Raw genomic sequence first — 21290 nt, 5'->3', positions numbered from 1 at the left:
CAGGTCCTGGTCTACTTCTTCAGGCTGTGGTTCTAATGACAATTAGTTTTCAGGGCACTCATAGTAAGTACTATTTCACACTGCATGACTTTTTTTCCGGTGCCACGAGGGTTTCCACGGGACCCTGCTGGTACCTCTGTTGGTGAGGATATGGGAGGAGGGAAGGAGGAATTTCCTCAGATTGAGCCACCTGGTACTTCCAGGTGGGGGAGGAGAGTCTCTAGGCCACAGAAACAAAGAGCACTTTCCAGACTAGGCACACCCTGTGACAGTACCCCCCCCTCCTTTTGCCAGACCCCCTGGCCACTCAGTCTCTCACTGGGTAAGGAGAATCTCATGCCCAGTAGGGAATGAGAGTACTTCCCTGGACCTCTTACTGTCAGTGGAGTTCTTGGTCACTTTTCCCTTGCTAGAGCAACCAGACTCACTTGGTATAGTTCGAGGGCTCTCATTTAATCTTAGGGAAGGAACGAGCCTACCTGCATCACATTCTGTTGCTGGGCTGGGGAGTCAGGACCTGCGTCACCTTTTGCTGTTAGGCAGGGGTTTTAGGAAACTCGATCACTATTGTTTTCCTCCATTAGTAGGGTCCCTAACTAGTCTACCCTCCTCTTTCCATTTTTCAGAGTTCTCCTTTGGTTGCCCCTTGTTATTTCTGGAGTTTATAGGGGCGCCTGGGTGGCTCAGTCGGTTGAGCAGCCGACTTCGGCTCAGGTCATGATCTCGCGGTCCGTGAGTTCGAGCCCTGCGTCGGGCTCTGTGCTGACAGCTCAGAGCCTGGAGCCTGCTTCGGATTCTGTGTCTCCCTCTCTCTCTGCTCCTCCCCTGTTCATGCTCTGTCTCTGTCTCAAAAAATAAATAAACGTTAAAAAAAATGTATTTCTGGAGTTTATAGTTATACTTAGTGGAGAGGAGAGGGGAGAATTAACCCTGAAGATACACACAGAGCACATAGAGTGATGTGCAGTCCATACAGGTAAAGTACAATAAATATTACTATTAATATGGAAAAGTGAGGAGATAAAAATACAAATAGAGTGGCATCAGAGTTCAAAGAAGATACATAAAATTTTTAATCTGAATGGTTAACAGTAACTTTATGGAAGGGGTAGCATTTGAGCTGAGATGTTAATTTGGTAGGATTTTATTTATAAAGATTAGGGGAAAATATTTTACGACAAAACTAAAAATGTATTTGGGGGAGTTCATTCTTCAAGAAAGAGCACAAATAAAGGTACAAAAGTGGTAAAATGGCAAAGTACAAGGAACATGAAATTTAAGTACAGGCTTCATTTTTTTTTTTTTTTTTTAAGAGCACTAGAACATAAGGTTGGAGGCCTGTGGGGACCAAATTTTTGAGAACACCAGATTCCAGGCTCACAGATCTGAGCAGCAGAGAATCATGGATTTTGAGCAGGTTAAAGAGGAAGAACAAAGTGGGGAAAGAGAAAAGGAAGTAACAGAGGGCCCTGGAATATTAGAGAGGATGAAAAGACAGTTAACAACTGACAGAAATATGGGAAAACAGCATCCCAGGCCAGGAGACCAGCAAGTGTGAAGACCCGAAAGCACAGGCTGCCTAGCTTCTTTGAAGAATAACAAGAAGGCCAGAGTAACTGGTGCAGAGTGAATAAAGGAGAAATTAGTACAACATGAGGGCAGAGAAGTAAAAGGGAGTAAAATAAGGGATCATGTTATGCAAGGTCATTTAAATCCATGACAAGGACTTGAACTTTTTTCTGGGTAAGAAGAGTATAGTAAGCAAGAGTGACAGCTTTTTTTTTTAACATTTATTTATTATTGAGAGAGACAGACAGACAGACAGAGCATGAGCAGGGGAGGGGCAGAGGGAGAGGGAGACACAGAATCCAAAGCAGGCTCCAGGCTCCCAGCTGTCAGCACAGAACCCGACGCGGGGCTCGGAACTCACAAACTGTGAGATCATGACCTGAGCTGAAGTCGGTCATTCAACCAACTGAGCCACCCAGGCACCCCAAGAGTGACAAATTTTTAAAGCTGAACTTAAATTCCTATTTCCCATTGGCTTATATGTGGCAAACTCTTGTTTTTCCCCAGAGAGCTAAGAATAGATTATGCATTCTAAAGGGTTATTGAAGAGGAGGAGGGGGAGGTAGGCAGATTTGGTGGCTTTGTTTCACCTGCAAATGCTAAAATATTTACTCCCTGGTCCTTTATAGAAAACATTTTGCTAAGTCCTGTCTTATAATTTCAGAGATACTTAGTATTCATTATTACTGAAATTAATATAAGATTAGCTCACATTTTTATTCAATGCTATCTCCCAGGCACTTTATTATCATCATCATCATCATCATCATCATCATCATCAACATCATCAGCCCTCTGAAAGAAGTGGTATTATTCCCAATTTATAGATGAGAAAATAGGTTCAGAGTGACTTAAGAGGCTTGCCTTATTTTTCAAAAGAAGGCTGTATCAACCCAACTCTTCTGCCTAGAATAACTAGTCTAGAAAAGAAAATGGACTAAACTAGTCCATTTCAAAGCCTCAGAGCACAGCCAAGCAGCCAGGGCTTGAAAGAATAAGACCTCAGAGTTAAAAAATTAAAATGAACCCCACTATTCTGTGCTACTTTTTCCCCTCAAGGAAACCGCTGCAGATTCATAACTGGCCAGGGCAGAGAGGAGAAGCAGCAGAGCAGTTAAGACGCTAGGAAATAAAGTAGAGCTTTCTGTCATCTCAGGAGGCTAGCAGACCAAAACTGGAGTTCAGGGTTATCAAGACAGGCAGAGCTTTAAAGACTAAGCAAGCACTCTGAGAGAAGAAACAAAACCAAGCTTGACTTCAGAGCAGCTTTGCCCCTAAAGGTATTTGCCAATTTGCAAACAGTGGCCAAGAGATGGAGAAACCAAGCAAAATTTCTCAAAAAGATTTCTATTTTGAAAGTAAAACAGAGGGGCGCCTGGGTGGCTCAGTCAGTTGAGCGTCTGACTTCAGCTCAGGTCATGATCTCACAGTCCCGGAGTTCAAGCCTCACAATGGGCACTGTGCTGACAGCTCGGAGCCTGGAGCCTGCTTCGGATGCTGTGTCTCCGTCTCTCCCTCTCTCTCTCTCTCTCTTTGCCCTCTCCCACTCACATTTGCTTTCCCCTCCTCAAAAATAAATAAACATTAAAAAATTTTTAATTAAAAAAAAAAGTAAAATAGAGCTTTCAGCAGTCTCAATGCTGGAGGGAACAACAGAAGGAGTTACTAGAAAACACATCAGTAACTAAGCTGTTATAAGAAAAGATAGGGGCACCTGGGTGGCTCAGCCAGTTGAGCATCCGACTTCAGCTCAGGTCATGATCTCACAGTTTGTGGGTTCGAGCCCCACATCAGGCTCTGTGCTGACCGCTTGCTCAGAGCCTGGAGGCTGCTTCAGATTCTGTGTCTCCTTCTCTCTCTGCCCCTCCCCCGCTCACACTTTGTCTCACTCTGTTTCTCAAAAATAAATAAATGTAAAGAAAATTAAAAAAAAAAAGATACAAAACCTGAATAGACCTAAAACTATTAAAGAAACTGAATCCATAGTTTAAAATTTGCTCATTAAAAAAACCTCCAAACTGAGATGGCTTCACCAGAACATTCTTTTAAACATTAAAGAAAGAAAGAATACCAATCTTACCAAACTTTTCTAGATAACAGAGACTGAATATACCACTTTATAAGGCTACTGTAACCTTTATACCAAAAACATGACAAGAACATTACGGAAAACAAGAATTGTGGGGCCAATTCTCTCTCATAAACGTGGATACAAACTTCTAAAATAAAATATTAATAGTATCCAGTGATACATATATACATTTTATATACATTTATACATTTTTTTAAATATCTTTATCAAATTTGCTTTATTCTGGGAATATGGAGATGGTTCAACACAGATATAGAATTAAACAATATGATTCACCACATTAAAAGAATAAATGGAAAGAAATCCAGGAATCATCTCAATAGATGCAGAAAAACCATCTGATAAAAATTCTACACCCATTCATGACTAAAAAGAGAAAAAATGTCCTTAGTAAATTAGGATTAGAATGGAACTTCCTTAATCTGATATAGGGCATCCACAGAAAACATTAGTGATATTTTCATCAAAAGACATCATGATAAACCAGACTGGGAAAAGACATTTTTAAATACATACACTTTAACATACATACTATATATACTTATACATATATGTGTGTGTATATATACATATACATATATATATGTATATATACATATATACACACACATATATATGTGTGTGTGTGTGTGTGTGTGTGTGTGTGTGTGTATTAATGTCTGAAATACACAAAAAATCCTACTGGTCACCAAGTAAAAGGTAAATAATCAGTATTAAAATAGGAAAAAACCTGACCAGAGAATATCTGGGTAGCCAATTAACATAAGATCCTCAACCTGATGAGTCATCAGTGAAATGCAATTATTAAAAGCACAATGATAATACCGCTTCACAGCTACCATAATGATTTAAAACAGACACTACCAAGTGTTGACAATGATGTGGAATAACTGGAACTATCAGAGGCTGATGGCTGGGTAAAATCTGATACAATCTCTTTGGAAAATTACTGAGTACTATCTACTGAAACTCAGCATATGCATGCATACTCGATGAGCTAGCAATCTACTCTAAGATATATACCCAACAAAAGACATCAATAGTGTTCCAGCAGCATTACTTGCAATAGCCACGAAGGGGTTCAGGACAGGCCCTCCCAGAATGTGCCACTTTGGCATGTGGATTATTTTTTAAGCTGAAGGCCCTTGAGATCCTGTGGCCCCATGAGAAACTTTTGCACCTCCCTTAACTAATAGAAGAATCTATATTGGCGGGGGGGAAGTGGGGGGGGGGGGGGTCTTTCCCAGAATAAGGGTTATTAGCAGAGATCATCTTTTTTAAGATTTTATTTTTAGGTAATCTTTATACCCAATGTGGGCTCAAACCTATACCCCAAGATCAAGAGTTACATGCTCTACCTGACTAAGCCAGCCAGAAGCCCCCAGCAGAGATCAATTTTATCTGGGTGAACCATCTGTACAGCAGGGCAAACATCTAATTACCAAACATATGCTCTACTTACTGTGAATTATATTCCTTTCCTCTGAAGTTCTAGAACCATGCCCTCTTTCTCCTTAGTTGAGAATGACATATATACCTTATTTTGCCTGATTATTTTGGGAATTTCCATGTCTATGTGGACTCCCTATACAGATGCCTATTAAATTTGATTTTCTCCTGTTCATCTGTCTTATGCCAGTTTGATTCTTAGCCCAGCTAGAATGACCAAGAGGAATTCTTGCTTTCTGACAGCCAAAAATGAAAATTAAAAAGAAAAAGTCCATCTACTATAGGATGAAAAAATTGGAGTATATTCACTCAATGGACTACTAAATAGAATGAAAATGAATGAATTACTGCTATGTGCAATAATATTAATCTCCTAAATATAATTTTGAAAGAAAGAAGCAAAAAATACATATCATTAATTCCACTCATATAAAATTCAAAGACAGAAAAACTAAGTTGTGATGACAAAAATCAACATTGATATAGTGCTTGGGAGAAGTTGATGACCAGGAGGGGAACATAAGGGGGGACTTTGGGGGAGCTGAATTCTTCATCTGAAAGACAATCACATGTATATAATCACTTTGAGATTATTCATCAGGTTGTACACTTATGACTTACACATTTTTATATATGAATGTTACACTAAAATTTTTTTTAGAGGAAAAGGAAGAGAGGGAGGAAAGAGGGAGACAGGTATCTGATATCACATACCAGTCTGTATGACTACAAGCCCATGCTTTTAACCAGGACGGCTTATTTATCTTTAGATTTTACTAATAATTTAAATACTCTATTACTTGAAAACTGAGGATCTTTGTGGATATGACTGATGAGAAAGCCCTTCTGTAGGTCAAAGAACCAGCCCTTTTTAGGTCATAAGTGGCCTTCTTGATTTCATTTGACTGCAATAATTACATTTTTATTCACCAAAATCCAGAAAATATTTTATTCTTATGGCTGTTATGGATATTCCATTCACATTTTAAAAATAAAGCTCATTCAAAGGAATATTCATTTTTTAAAAATTGGTATAGAGACAACTAACTAAATAACTCTAATAAATGGGTAATGTTTCTGTAAATACAAAGAACAGAGATTTGATATTTACTGATATTTATCGATTAGCGTGAAAACCATCAGGTTTCAAAACAGTACATTAACCATAATATTATAATTTTTGTAGAATAGAATACATAGATTTTAATACAATGGAAAAATGGGAAAAGATCTGTAAAGATATACATCAAAAGTTAACATAATTAACATAGTTATTGTTTGATGTTTAGAAATGGTTTTTCTTCTTTCTCTTATATTTGTATTTTCAATTCTGATATGAATATATATTACTTAAGTGACCAAAAAAGTTTAAAAGTACATATTGGGGCACCTGGGTGACTCAGTCAGTTGTGTCTGACGTCAGCTCAGGTCACAATCTCGCAGTTTGTGAATTCGAGCCCCGCATCAGGCTCTCTGTCAGCATGGAGCCTACTTAAGATCCTCTACCTCCCTCCCTCGCTCTCACATTCTCTCTCAAAAATAAATAAACATTAAAAAAAATTTTTTTTAAGAAAAAAAGTATATATTACAGGATTTTATTTGTATATATGAAGTTCATCAATAAGCAAAACTAACTACTCAAAGTCAAGATAGACATTATCTTTGGGGATACAGGAAATAACCCCTAATGGTGTATAAGTAAGGCTTCTGGAATGCTGGTAAAGTTCTACTTCTGGATGTTTGTCCTAGTCACATGGGATGTTTACTTTGTCAAACTTCATCAAGCTATGCACTTTTCTTTTACATATACACATATATTTTTTAAGTACACTTCATGCCCAGCACAGAGTCCAGCTCGGGGCTTGAACTCACGGCACAACCCTAGATCAACACCTGAGCTAAGATGAAGAGTAGGATGCTTGACTGACCAGGACACCTAGGTACCCCAGGCTGTGTACTTTTCTGTATGTATAATTCAATTAGAAGTTTATCAAAAACTCTAAGTAGAGTGTTTTCATTTCCCTAACAAAATGCCACTTGTTTTTGCTTTTTTCTCATATATGGCCTTAAATCTTTTTTTTTTTCCCTGCTGTCAATCAGTTGCCCACAGTAAGAAAAGAAAATCTCATCCTTAATATGGAATTAGTAGTTTATTCTGAGCCCAGGTTATATGAGTAACATTTAAAAAATAACTCTTGGGGCACCTGGGTGGCTCAGTCAGTGGAGTGTCTGACTTTGGCTCAGGTCATGATCTCACGGTTCACAAGTTTGAGTCCCACGTCAGGCTCTGTGCTGACAGCTCAGAGCCTGGAGTCTGCTTCGAATTCTGTGTCTCTTTCTCTCTCTGCCCTCCCCTGCTCATGCTCTCTCTCTCAAAAATAAACAAACATTAAAAATTTTAAAAACTTATATAAGTATGGTTTCTTCTTCTTCCTTACAATTAAAATGTATTAAAAAACCAAACAAACAACTAATACCTAAATGAAAGTTCCATTCATTTTAGTTCAGTTAAAGAAAATCTTATGAAAAAAATTTTTTAAATGTCAAAAGTTCCATTACAGGGGTGCCTGGGTGACTCAGTCAGTTAAGCATCCCACTTCGGTTCCGGTCATGATTTCACAGTTCATGAGTTCAAGCCCCACGTCATGCTCTATGCTGACAGCTCAGAGCCCAGAGCCTGCTTCAGATTCTGTGTCTCCCTCTCTCTCTGCCCCTGCCCTGCTCACGCTCTGTCTCTCTCTCCTTCAAAAATAAAAATAAATAAAAATAAAAAGTTTCGTTAAAGTACACCTAAAACTTTAACATTACGTGTCAACTATACTTCCAACTAAAAAAAGTTTCCGGGGCACCTGGGTGGCTCAGTTGGTTGAGAGTCCGACTTTGGTTTAGGTCATGATCTCGCTGTTCCTGAGTTTGAGCCCCACATCAGGCTCTGTGCTGGCAGCTTAGAGTCTGGAGCCTGCTTCAGATTCTGTGTCTCCCTCTCTCTCTCTGTCCCTCCCCTGCTCATGCTCTGTATCTCTCTCTTCTCAAAAATAAATAAACATTATTTAAAAAGTTCATTACAGATATTAGTTATTAGTGATATTATTTAAATTTACCTGATAATGAGGTTTATACCATTGCTTTAAGTCCCAGTCCCAAAGAATCATCTGGAAAAAAAAAAAAATTTAGTTACAAACCAGAATCCAACAAACAAACATATGTAAAGATAAAATGGAACATCTTTAATTACAGATACCTAAAATAGCTTACAGCTTGGGAGGGGAATTGGGAAGGTAATAGTAAAAATGATCTCTAGACAGAATATTCCATAAATTATGTACTCTGTGATTGAGAAATCAAAAGAATAGTCAGAATAAAGTCACTATAATAAGCCATATTAAATAGCAAAATATCTATTACCATAAAAAGGAAAATACAAATAAAAATAACACCTATTTACTAAAAAATACAAGAAAAATGACAAATCATCAGAAACTCTCCCTGTCCCCACCGTCTTCAAAGGATCATCACTCACCATCCTAAACCAGTGTCAATGGGTGGTGCTATTTCCTTACTAATAAGGCACCTGTCAAAATCCATTTTAAAAGCTTATCCTTGGTGTTAGATTAAGTACCAATCACACTTTATTATAAAAAGCAACACTCAACCCTTTTGATATGCAGATAATTATGATGGTTTTCCTGTCTCTTTAAAGGCTGTCAATGATAACTTCTTAGTCCCAGACTAATCTTTTCCTGTCCTTTTAATTCCCAGCAGACTTTTCTGGCTGCTTCCCCTTCCAATAGTCCCTATACTCCAGGAGAAAAAAAATTAGCTTTATTTAGCAAGCTATAACTGCTACCTATAGTTAATCCTAAATTTCTTTTAAGATTATTTAGTTAACAAATAGGTCTCCTCCTTTTGCCTAAATAGATTATAATTGCAATTTTCTACACAGTTTTGAACCTAGTCTTGAATTTAAACCTAACTTGTAATACAATCACCTGATTTCCATATACTGAACTATTGTTTTTTTTCAAGCCCCCAGTAGGGGGGCTCCAACTCACAACCCAGAGATCAAGAGTTACACACTCTACCAACTGAGCCCGCCAGATGCCCCTATACTGAACTATTTGTATTGTTTTTTGTCATTAGGTCTTCTGTCTCCAGGTTGCAAAAGATCTTAAAAGTATTATCCACTCTATCATTGGTCCAATATTTTATCAGGAGTTGGCAGATTTTCTTCTGTAAAGGGATAGATAGTAAATATTTTAGGCTTTGCAAGCCACCTAAGGTCACTATGACATAATCTTTTTTTGTTTTACAACCCTTTAAAAATGCAAAAACATTCTTAGCTCAAGAGCCACACAAAAACAGGCTCCCTGGCTGTCCGATTTCATAGATGGGCTATAGCTTGCTGAACCTTATTGTATATAATATTCTCCCCTCCTTAATCACTCAAAACATTGTCAGCTGTCATTATCTCCATGTCCTCGTCAACATCCTTGCAGAAGGTCATCTCTTTGCCAGTGAAAAGAAACCTGTTCCTTCCCAAAGAAAATGCATACATACTATGACCACTTATAAAATTCATGGGCCAGTACCACAAAATGGCTATTGTAGAACCCTATGCAAAACACATCATGAATATTAGTAGGTTCACTAAATTTATGCAGTACTTTATATGGCTCTAAGTGTAATCCTGATATAATTATTTCAGGTTGTGATTTGACCAGGATACATTCCAGGTTCTACAGACATTTAATTAATGCAGTTTAAGATGTTAATAACTTTCTAAAACACTCACATTAAGAATAGCATAACTTAAATCCCCGAGTTTCTTTTATACTTGGTACTGCTAGGCTCCATTTTGTCCATGCTATTCTTATACAATAAAAACCTGCAATACTTTACTTCCGTCCTTAATTTAGCCTGTCAACGTTTTCTTTTGAGATTGAGGATGTCAACTAGCCTATTCACCATTCCGCTCATTGTTTGTAAATCTGATGTTTTCTTAAGTACACCAATAAAAGTACAGAATGGATAGGTGTGAGGCCAGAGCCACAGGATGGGTCATCCAAAATAACCCAGGAGATACGCATCAATTCACTAATTTGCATTCTAAATCTACAAACTTGCCCAAGTGTACTGTCATCCAATCCATACTTATACATTTCTTCTACAAGCATGCCATCCAACAGTGCCTATTCCACATGCCAATTCCTCATATTCCCAATTCATCAGTCTAGGTAGAAGCTGATCTCTTGCTAAATCAAGCACATTTGCAGGAGGAGAGCTTCTTAAGTGAGTCTTCCTTGCGCCTCACTTCATTCACCTGTATAATTAAATAAATACTATCTTTTTCAATGTTCGTACTCTAATGCCAGAACCGTATTTGTATTCATGTCACGCATTCTTACTGGTTGTCCTGTCCCTCCCAAGCTGGTGAAAATTTGTTCCCGGGAAACAAAAAACATCTTAAAACTAATAAAATGGGCGTATAGCCCTCCAAACGCCACAGTATATAAACAGGCCGTCAATCTACTGTACTGAAATTTCACAGAGGGGAAGGGATGACTGGAGGAAAAACAGTGTTTAAAACAGCTCCTTAGGGGAGTGATAATGAAAATAAGGTTCCGAAATACTGAAATAAAGTAGTCTAGCTTCTTGCTTACAATCTGAGAGACCGTTCCAGGCTGCCTACTCAGAAGCCGGTGCTAACATTACTCTATTCTAACGGCTCTTGTAGGTTTTTGTCTGAAAACCTGCATGTTAAGAACTGAAAACAGATACCATGAAAGTCACAAACTTCTGGTAGATAGTCTTCTATTTAATTTGAACTAGCATATTAGTGATTTTGAAAAAAAAACAACAAAATTTTTGCATGAGTAGTAGATGTATGATCCAGAAGTTCCTTAGGTATATATTAGAGCAGTCTTGTTCCAAGTGTGGTCCACAGTAAAATAAAGAAATTAGGATACATGTTTAATAATTTTTTATAGCAATTAAACATTGCCAAAACATTTTTAGTGTATTTTACCAAAGCATCAATCCACAACAAATTCAGAGAAAAACCTTTCCAAAGCTTGAACTTTGCTATATGGTTTAATATAAATGCACATAGCTGCACTGTTTGGAGTAGCAAAAAAACTAGATACAACCCAAATGTCTGTCCATAACGGGAGAAATTTGTGTATATTCATACAATGCAATACAATGGTGACAATAAATGAAGTACAGCTCCATACTATACAAATAAATCCCAGAAACATACGATTGAATGAGAAAAACAAGTCACAGAAGGATACATACAGTAGTAATTTCACACATGTAAAATATACTGAAATATGCTTTTTAAGAATATAAATACATGAGAAACTATAAAGAAATGCAGTATGGGGGAGCCTGGGTGGCTCAGTTAGTTAAATGTCTGACTTGGGCTTAGTGGTTCCTGAGTTCCAGCCCCGCATCAGACCCTCTGCTGTCAGCACAGAACCCGCTTCAGATCCTCTGTCTCCCTCTCTGTCTTCTTCCCCACTTGCACTCTCTCTCAAAAATAGACAAACATTAAAAAAAAAATCAGTATGGTGATTGTATCTAAGGGAAAAGAGAAGGAAATTAGATCTGGGAGTGGTGTACAAGGCACTTCAAACTTAATGGTAATGTTCAAAATTAATGGTAAAGGAGAATTGATGGTGTTTGTTATTCTTCATCTATACTTTATGCAAATTTTACAAGTTTTTGTTAAGCTTCAATTAAAGAATTAAGAATTTAGATAGGTAAAGAAGTGAAGACGGTGACTAGCAAAAACTCTTGAGAAATCACACTGGAAATGGCAAGAATGAAATGGAACAACAGTTGGAGAAGAATGTGGGGATAATATTTTGTTGTTGTTGTTAACCTGGTAGGCTCTAGAACTTGTCTATACTTGACAGGAATGATCCAGGACAGTAGGAGCACTAATAATACAGGATAAATTGAGACAGATACAAAGTAATAATACCCTTAATGAAAACATTGCTCAATGTCTCTATAATATTAGGACTTAGATAAAATTTAGGAAATACTAGGAAATAGTAATGGAGTATTCACTATTATTTATCAGATTATGATTTGTGAATCACTAGTCATTTGTCAGTGGTCTGGAATATTTAGAGGGCAAAAGGAATCAATTTAGCTTATAAATACTTCAGAATTGTGAAATATAAGATTAATTCTGATTTCCACACAAATATCATCTTTTTTTAAGGTTATTTATTTTTGAAAGAAAGAGACAGAGACACAGCGCAAGTGGGGGAGGGACAGAGAGAGAGGAAGACAGAGCATGAGAAGCAGGCTCCAGGCTCTGTGCTCTCAGCACAGAGCCCAACATGAGGCTCAAACTCACGAGCCACGAGATCACGACCTGAGCCAAAGTCAGAGGCTTAACCAACTGAACCACCCAGGTGCCCCTCATCATTTTCATCTTAATAACTATTATATTTTTCAAAGCTGGGCAGGTGCCCTAGGTCTGTGTTATTCTTTACAAGTCATCTTATCTAAAGTATTTTTAGGTCATTCAAATATTCTTTACATCTGTTAAATCTGCATTCTTTTCATTGTTGTTGCATTATATCTCCAATCAAAAAACTAAATGGTTCTAAGTTGGTTTCCTAAAGCTTAATTAAGGTGTTGATAAAAACAAACATAAATAACTCAATAAATGCTAAGCCTAGATCAAGAACAAGACTCCAATGCAAATGCAATACAAATCTCTGGGTGTGAGAATACCACACAAACCCATAAAAACAAAAATATTACTAGGGCATACAATAGTGAGTATCGAAAAGCTAATTTTGGGGGCTCAGTCGGTTGAGCATCTAACCCTTGATTTCGGCTCAGGTCATGATCTCACAGTTCCTGGGATGGAGCCTAGCTGACAGCATGGAGCTTGCCAAGGAATTCTCTCTCTCTCTCTCTCTCTCTCTCTCTCTCTCTGCCTCTCACCTGAGCACACATATGCATGCACACGTGCTCTCTCTCTCTCTCTCAAAATAAATAACCTTTAAAAAAATAAAAGCTAATTTTTTAAAATTATTTTTTTAATGGTTATTTATTTTGAGAGAGAGGGAGGGAGAGGGAGCACATGTGAGCAAGGGAGGGGCAGAGAGAGAAGGAGAGACAGCATCTGAAGCAGGCTCTGTGCCAACAGCAGAGAGCCTGATGCAGGGCTCAAACTCACAAACCATAAGATCATGATCTAAGTCCAAGTCAGATGCTTAACCGACTGAGATACCTAGGCACCCCAAAGCTTATATTTTTTAGACTTGTAATTCTTTCACTCTATATTCTTCTGCATGGTTTTCACTTTGAAACTTTATCAAATAATGATGACAGGAAGCCGTGGAAACTTTCATGGCCTATACAAACAAAACATAAAAATGTTTTCGGTAGACCAACAGAATTTTTCTAGAAGAAGCACGTAATGCTTTCTTACATGAAACTGAAGATTTTTGTTCCTAAAACAGAAGAGACAAAAACTATAGAGGCACCATTCAGATTCTGTGCTCCTCACTGCAAAAGCATATTAAAAAAAAGATAAACTATTGCCAAGAGATTTGTAAAGCCAGCCACATAGATGATAAACATTATGCTGGAAGAGTGAACAGATTAATTAATTTCCAACATATACTTGCCATGTGACACCTTGGGACATCACAGAATTGAAAAGGCATATAATGTAAAAAAGTAACTACTGGGGCTCTGTGTGGCTCAGTCAGTTAAGTGTCCAACATCAACTCAAATCATGATCTCATGGACAGTTCGTGGGTTTGAGCCCTGCATTGGGCTCTGTGATGACAGCTCAGAGCCTGGAACCTGCTTTGGATTCTGTCTCCCCCTCTCTCTGCCCCTCCTCCACTTGCACGCTGTGTCTCTCTCTCAAAAATAAACAAACATTAAGAAAAAAAATTTTTTAAAGTAACTACTGTCACATTTGCATACAGTAGATATTTTACTTTATTGCTGGATAAATGCATTCATGTGCTAAGTCTGAATCAGCTCTTGGTGTATATGCAATACACATGAGGAAGGGTCGCAGACAAATTTTTATGTGTTTATCACTGAAAATCCATGCTACAAAAGATGATATTTTCCCCTATGTAATGATTATTTTGTGAACTCTGTCAGAAACTGAAAAATGTGTGTTGGAATAAGTTCTAAAAGAATTAGTTATCTGTACAGCAAGGAAAAGGAAAACTGCAAGTTTATACGCTACTTTATTCACAGAAAACAGCTGGTGATTAAAACACATATGCTGGTCATAATTCAATGTTAAAGAAATAGCATAAATGTAAATGCACTCAATTTTTGGGCACAGAGTATACATCTTTTCAGTGTGCTATGGAAAATGAGGCAAAAAAAAAAAGAAAGAAAATGAGGCAAATATAAAAATATTAAAAAACAAAATATAAACACAAATAGTAAATATAATAGAAGTGTTTTTCTCGATGAGTCACATAGAACTTCTATTTCTCAAGCTTTTACGTATGATAATGCCCATTAACTTAGCAACTGACACAACCCTGAAAATAATCTGCAGTGAGAAATCTCTTCACAATTGGCAGGGTCCATGTTGAATATTCAAAACCAACAGCCACAAACACTTGCTGCCTTCCATCACCAATTATGGGTTTGCTTGGATTTTTCTAATTTAAGAGAAATAGAGAAAAGAAAGAATTTGGTTGGAGATAGGATGAATCTACAACACACAACCTATTTACTCATCAGTGAGCTGCAACAGAGATACCCTCAATACTGTAAACAATGTTCACGGATATAAAAATACTGGAATTTTTTAGTTTTTAAAAATTATATGAATCATTTTATACATTTATCTAAAATTAGTAGGTGCCTACCATGCATAATGGATACACAGTGGATAGTATACAGATATTAAAATTTAAGAAGAATTGGTAGAAACATTCATTCCTCCTGTGTAATATATAGCTCTTTTAAAATCTTACTCCCAAGTAAACAGTGTATCAGTATATGTCCTGTATATATGTTGTTCCCAAGTCAGCAAAATTGTAGGCACTAAGCTTTAGTACCAATACCAAAGTAGATCATGTAAATAAGTTAAATATAAAAATAAGTAATTTAAATTAGCTAAATTTTGAAGCACAGTAAAAAAAGAAGTTATAGGGGCGCCTGGGTGGCGCAGTCGGTTAAGCGTCCGACTTCAGCCAGGTCACGATCTCGCCGTCCGTGAGTTCGAGCCCCGCGTCAGGCTCTGGGCTGATGGCTCAGAGCCTGGAGCCTGTTTCCGATTCTGTGTCTCCCTCTCTCTCTGCCCCTCCCCCGTTCATGCTCTGTCTCTCTCTGTCCCAAAAATAAATAAACGTTGAAAAAAAAATTAAAAAAAAAAAAAAAAGAAGTTACAGTGGGTATGGTAGGTTTTCAAAATATGGTTCTACTATAAGACATTGTTTAATAATGAAAGCATGAAATTTTAAGTGCTGTTTTAGGAGCTTCCAATATTATATTCATCTGTTTCCTTCTAAGCTCGAATATAATATAGTATCAGAAATTGTTATATATTTTCACATACTACAGTAATCTGTTCAAAACTAATTTTAAAAACAGCATTTAAGTAACATATGAGGTGTATACTACTAAAGAATGTTTTTAGTTGATTTGATAAAAGGAACCCAAGACTATGCCTTCATATAAATTCAACTTTGTGGTTAAAAAACTGAATCCTGATAAAAGTTTCTGTTTGAATATGTTTGTAAGTCCAACATGCTTTACAGAACTCTGCAAAACCACCAACACCACAGTGAAACATCAGCAGTACAACCAGGAGATGTTATCAGGGTCAATTACGTCAATGAGGTTTTATTTCATTGTTCCCTATGTAGCCAAAAAGAAAAACATATATGTGCCTTAAGTCAAACTTACATTACTGTTGTACTTATGTGAAATTTAAAAAGTATTATGGTACAGCTGTGAATTAACTGTTACAATACCTTTTATTCTTTTATTTCTTAGTGACATTTTACTTGAGCTTTGTGTATAAATCTATCCTAATGAAATTGGCTGAATTTCAGTATTCCCAAGTTTTTCTGTATCTATGCTTTCCAACTCAGACCCAATAAAGAACCCATTTAACTCTGTGATGATTGAGTTTACTGAACATAAGCCAAAAACATACATGGATAGCCAAAGCGTTAAACTAACTAAAACTGTACTAAGTCCAACGTGCAAAGACAGTATCCTTGACCCCTGTATGACAAAGAAGGGCCCCAGTCAGAAAACCTGAGAAGCAGGAAAAGGGGTGTGTGTGTGTGTGTGTGTGTGTGTGTGTGTGTGTGTGTAGGGCAGGTGGTGAGAGGCCTAGTATTAGAAACTAATCTCATTCACTACCCCTACTAAGCAATCAAATAATATGATTATGTTCAGGGTAACTTAGACTATATGCTATATCCCAGCACTATGTTAGGCACTTAATACATATTGTCTCCTTTAATCTCTACTAGAATTCTCTGTGGTAAGCCTTTTTTCCCCATTTTACAGATGATACATCAGAGACTAAGAAAGGTTAAGTAACCTGCCCAAAGTCACATGACTAGTAAGTGGCAGAGACAGAAACTAGATTCAACTCTAACTCCAAAGTTTCAAGGATTTTTAACCACGATGCCACATCATCTTAGAATTATCATCATTTACTAAATGCTATTATGTCCTAACAATGTGGCAGGCACTTGGCAGCCATGTGAAATCACAACAATTTTTTGCAAGTAACCCCATTTTCTATATGGAAAAGTTGAGGCTTGGTGATCATACTAATACTTCGGCATTTGCCTCCCAGATTCCTTCTTTGCCCTTCCCTCGACCCTGGGGAGGCTGAACTCCCATGCAGCTGGTTTCTGCTTTGGCTGGGAGCCACCAGCAGGGAACTGGGGTCTTAGAGGAAAGAGAAATCAAAGTCATTTCTTTTCTGCTGCCTACACACCACTGTGTCCCCCCCATGACTACAGCTCTTACCAGATGGTCTTCCCTTCTGAAAACCCCATTTCCACCCTGTTCCTCCGGCCCCAGGTAACAGCTTTCCATAGTTGCTAGTCTCTAGCTGATGAACCATCCCTTGTCCATTCTTTTAACCCTGCTCATTCTCTCAAAGTAGATTCTTCATTAACATCTTTTTATTTGAACCACCCTGGCATGAATTCTATTTCCGCACCCCTGAATATACAGGGATGTTGTAACTAAGTTCACGTCGGCTAGTAAATCACAGAGCTAGAATCTGTACTCAAATTTTATCTCCCTCCAATTTCATTCCCTTTCCACTATGCTAAAAGGATAATTATTCGTGCTTTTATTAAACCTTTCCAAAAATGAAGAGTATCTACCTACACCTTGTTTTTCTTGATCAAATTACCCTAATATCTGATCCCATCTTCCCTATGTTTCATACAGTTACTACAGATGCACTCTCTTGAGCTCTACCCAATGGCCAGTTTTTCCATAAACATACTCGATCCAATACCAGGTGCCCACTTGAAGATATTTCACCAGCAACTCTTACCCTCTCTCCTACAACATCATCTCCTCCCTCTACAAAATCATTCTGATTAGACTACAAACATGCTGCAATTTCTCACATACAAATACCTTCTCTCAGGATCACTTACAGCCAGCCAATGCCTCATTTCTCTGCTCTCCTTAATAGCAAAATCCCTCAAAAGAGTGAGGCTTACCCGTTGTTTCCAATTCCTCTCCTATAATTCTCTCTTGAGAACACTGATCTAGCTATACCGGTTTATTTACTGGTCCATGAACATGCCAAGTGAGTCCCAATAAAATTCATTCCCCTTTCCTTTTTCTTAATAAATTCAAAAGTAAATAAATTACATAATACTGTATTATAAGGTGTGATTTTCTGAAGCTGAACTGATAATTCAGATTTTATAAAGTAGCACCTAAAATACAAGTTTCTTTCTTTTTTTTCCCTGTCAGGAATATAAACTCTGAAACAAAGATATTTTAAGGGACGGGATAAACATAGGTTGAGCAAGCAAAATACGAAAGTACTGAAGTCATGCACTGTTTGAAATACATAGAGCTTTAATCGGTGAAAGTACCGATTACTTAAATCTCTATGTCCTATTGACAAACTAATAAACATTTAAAATTTTTGTCCACTAGCTCTTAGGAGAGAGACCATTTTGCTTTTATCATTTGATGTTCTGAAATGCACTATGACAACTTTTTTAAATTTAAGTTACATAACCGTTCCACAGACCATGGTCTAATTACTGTGGTAAAGAAATTCAAGCACAGAGTACCATTTTTAAAAAATATTTATTTATTTTTGAGAGAGAGCAATTGGGGGAGGGACAGAGAGAGAATGAGATAGAGAATCCAAAACAGGCTCCTGAGAGGTCCTGACATGGGGCTCAAACTCACAAACCATGAGATCATGACCTGAGCTGAAATCAAGAGTCAGACACTTAACTGAGCCACCTAGGCATCCCCAGAGATCCATTTTCTAAGTATAATATGTAATAGCTTCTATTCCACCAGTATTCTTAATCTCTTATTCTCTCTAGATGTTTTCAAAGTTTTACCTACCTACTCCTCTTCCAGACCTCCTATGCCTTTCTGGATACATATTTTGGTGTATGCCTCAGCTGCTTTCTCTGGCCTATGATTGAATAAAATTTTATCTCCCTCCCTGACACAGATTCTACATTCCCACCAAAGAATATATATTCTGGGGATAATATAGTAAAAATAACTGAAAAAATAGGAACTGTAAACATTTAAAGAAAATAATTTCTATTTTCCCCCTACCATGAATAAATAAAATGTTTTCCTTTTAAGTTACAATATAATTTTTAGTATAATTTAAGCACATAAGGGGATTAAACTAATAATAGCTAATATTTTTTAAAACCTTACTAAAACAGGGATACCTGGCTGGCTCAGTCAGTTGAGCATCCAACTCTCGATTTTGGCTCAGGTCGCGATCCCAGAGTTGTGGAATCAAGCCCTGCATTGGGCTCTGCACTAACAGCACAGAGCCTGCTTGGGATTCTCTCTCTCCCTCTGTCTCTGTGCCCTTCCCCCCCACTTGCATGCACATTCTCTCTCTCTCTCTCTCTCTCTCTCTCTCTCTCTCTCTCAAAATAAAGAAATAAAAAACTCTTAAAAAACCTTACTAAAACACTTGAATTCAGGATTGCATAAAGGATATCCTAATAAATATTCTAGAATTATAAGCATGGCTTATGAACAAGATCAAAAGGGGAAAAATGGTTCCTCACCTCAATAACAAAAATATGCTACAAACTTGATTCTGGGTCTGGAAAGAAAATCAGGAGATCAGAAGGTCTCTGGTGATATCAACCTAAGATGGTGGTCTTACAACCAAATCTAAGGACACCCTCATCTCTACATACAATAAGTATGAAGATGCCAGAGCCCAGGCTCTCAGACACTATACTATACTTCTTCCCACCTACTTATGACTCAAGCAGAAGAGTCTGGGTTGCTTTTTTTCCTCTCAATCAACTCTAGACAGCTCACACAACTAAAAGATCCACAAACTGCAGACATTCAAGTAAAAGAAAGAAACTAGCTGGTCCTAGATAGGCATACCCTCTAACAAAGAAAATACAACATATATTTCTCTTCTGATTGCCCTTTGAAGTTTACCTAGGGACAGATAAATTATAGTTTAAACTTAAGAATGATGAGCCAACCAAAGACACAAGCAGTACTGGTGAAATAGTTACATATATGTATTGAGGAAAAAATTAAAAATAACACAGCAGAGATGCAAAATCTCTGCTGGAAGACCCTTTGCTTGGGAATTCTGCTCTTTGGCCCTTTTGTATCTATGTCTCATGTATGTGTTTACAGAGACACATAACCTTTGTATTCCCAAATAATACAACGGAGAATCCTAATGGTATCTTACCATGGGCAGAGATTATATTTCATCATCAATTTGTAATCTCTGCCTCAAAAGGAGTACTTGAAGAGGACTGGAATAATCTTTTAGGAAAAAACTAGAAATTCCCCTTCAAAGGCTCAACTTTAGGCTTTGCTATCGCTCTGCAGTCTACCCACCCTACCCTGTCTTTGATCACTAAAACTATCAATGCCAGCTATGGGCCACCATTCTGGCTGAAGTTGGACAGAGGGTGGGAAATTCATGTAGGTAATATCTAAATATTGTTTGGGTCATGCATTTGAAAGAGAACAAATGATCGGTCTTTTAGTGTCTTCAGATTTGTCATTGCACTAAAATAAAACCTACTTAAGTAAAACCTACTTAAAAGACGAGAGGCACCATATGCAAACCATATGGTCTGGCAAACTGTATGCAACAAAAGAAAATGAAAACGTGTATGTTCACTATGTTAGGCACGCTGTTGGGAGCTTTATATACATTATTACATTCAACCTTCATATTTATTCGGTGAGCAGTATTTTTTAATGTGTAATAAAACTTAGATTAAATAACTTGTTGGATTAATAAGTGACTCGTTTAAAAAATTCCTCTCTCTTCTTCCCCTTATCAATCTAATTCAATCTAGATATTTGTGACTTTCTGTCATCACTATATTTTTACATTTTTATTATATCAAACCTGGATGACTTTTAACAGCCTCCAATCAATTTTCCTCTCTTACAATTACATCCACATTATACAATAAAATCAATCTTCAAAGCCATTTGTACCATATTACTGTCCTATTATAAATATTGAGAGTATATTTCAGCTAAAGGGAATTTAGAACTCAACAATTCCAATCTTTTCATTCTACAGATAAAGAAAACAAATATCAGAGTAACTAAGTTATTTTCCTTATCTTTCTTACCTCTGTGCCTAACTTCATTCAACAACAACAAAAATCCACCTGTAGGCAGACCTTTGAGTTAAAAAAAAAAAAAGGAACTATTTAGTTTTAAGTGAGACAAGCCATCTGCAAAGAAAATACAAACACCTCTCTCTCTCTCTCTGATTACCTTTTATAACTCTACCAACTCATCTTTCCAACTATACTCACATCTGATTATCTCCCCAAACGAACGTGGAGGAGAGTAGATCTAGAAACAAAAATCTGCTTACCACTTTCTACATCTGACTTAAACCTTATTTTTCTTGGTTTTATTTTCTACTTCCTATTTCTTAATCTCAGTCAAT

At 37.2% G+C, this 21290-nt stretch overlaps 1 protein-coding gene across 2 annotated transcripts in view; it reads right to left on the bottom strand.

The window, feature by feature from the left end:
- The window catches only part of PDE3B (phosphodiesterase 3B), a 173981-nt gene that overhangs the window by 63568 nt on the left and 89123 nt on the right, over window positions 1-21290 (bottom strand). For both annotated transcript variants that reach the window (XM_047876836.1, XM_047876835.1), the window contains exon 2: window positions 8212-8262. In XM_047876836.1, coding sequence (XP_047732792.1) covers window positions 8212-8262 — 51 coding nt within the window. The remainder of the gene's footprint in view (window positions 1-8211; window positions 8263-21290) is intronic.

This window comes from Prionailurus viverrinus, chromosome D1 (assembly GCF_022837055.1).
Source record: "Prionailurus viverrinus isolate Anna chromosome D1, UM_Priviv_1.0, whole genome shotgun sequence".
NCBI lineage: Eukaryota > Metazoa > Chordata > Mammalia > Carnivora > Felidae > Prionailurus > Prionailurus viverrinus.
Note: the sequence above shows the minus strand (reverse complement) of the source record. Positions and strands in the feature narration are given on the sequence as shown.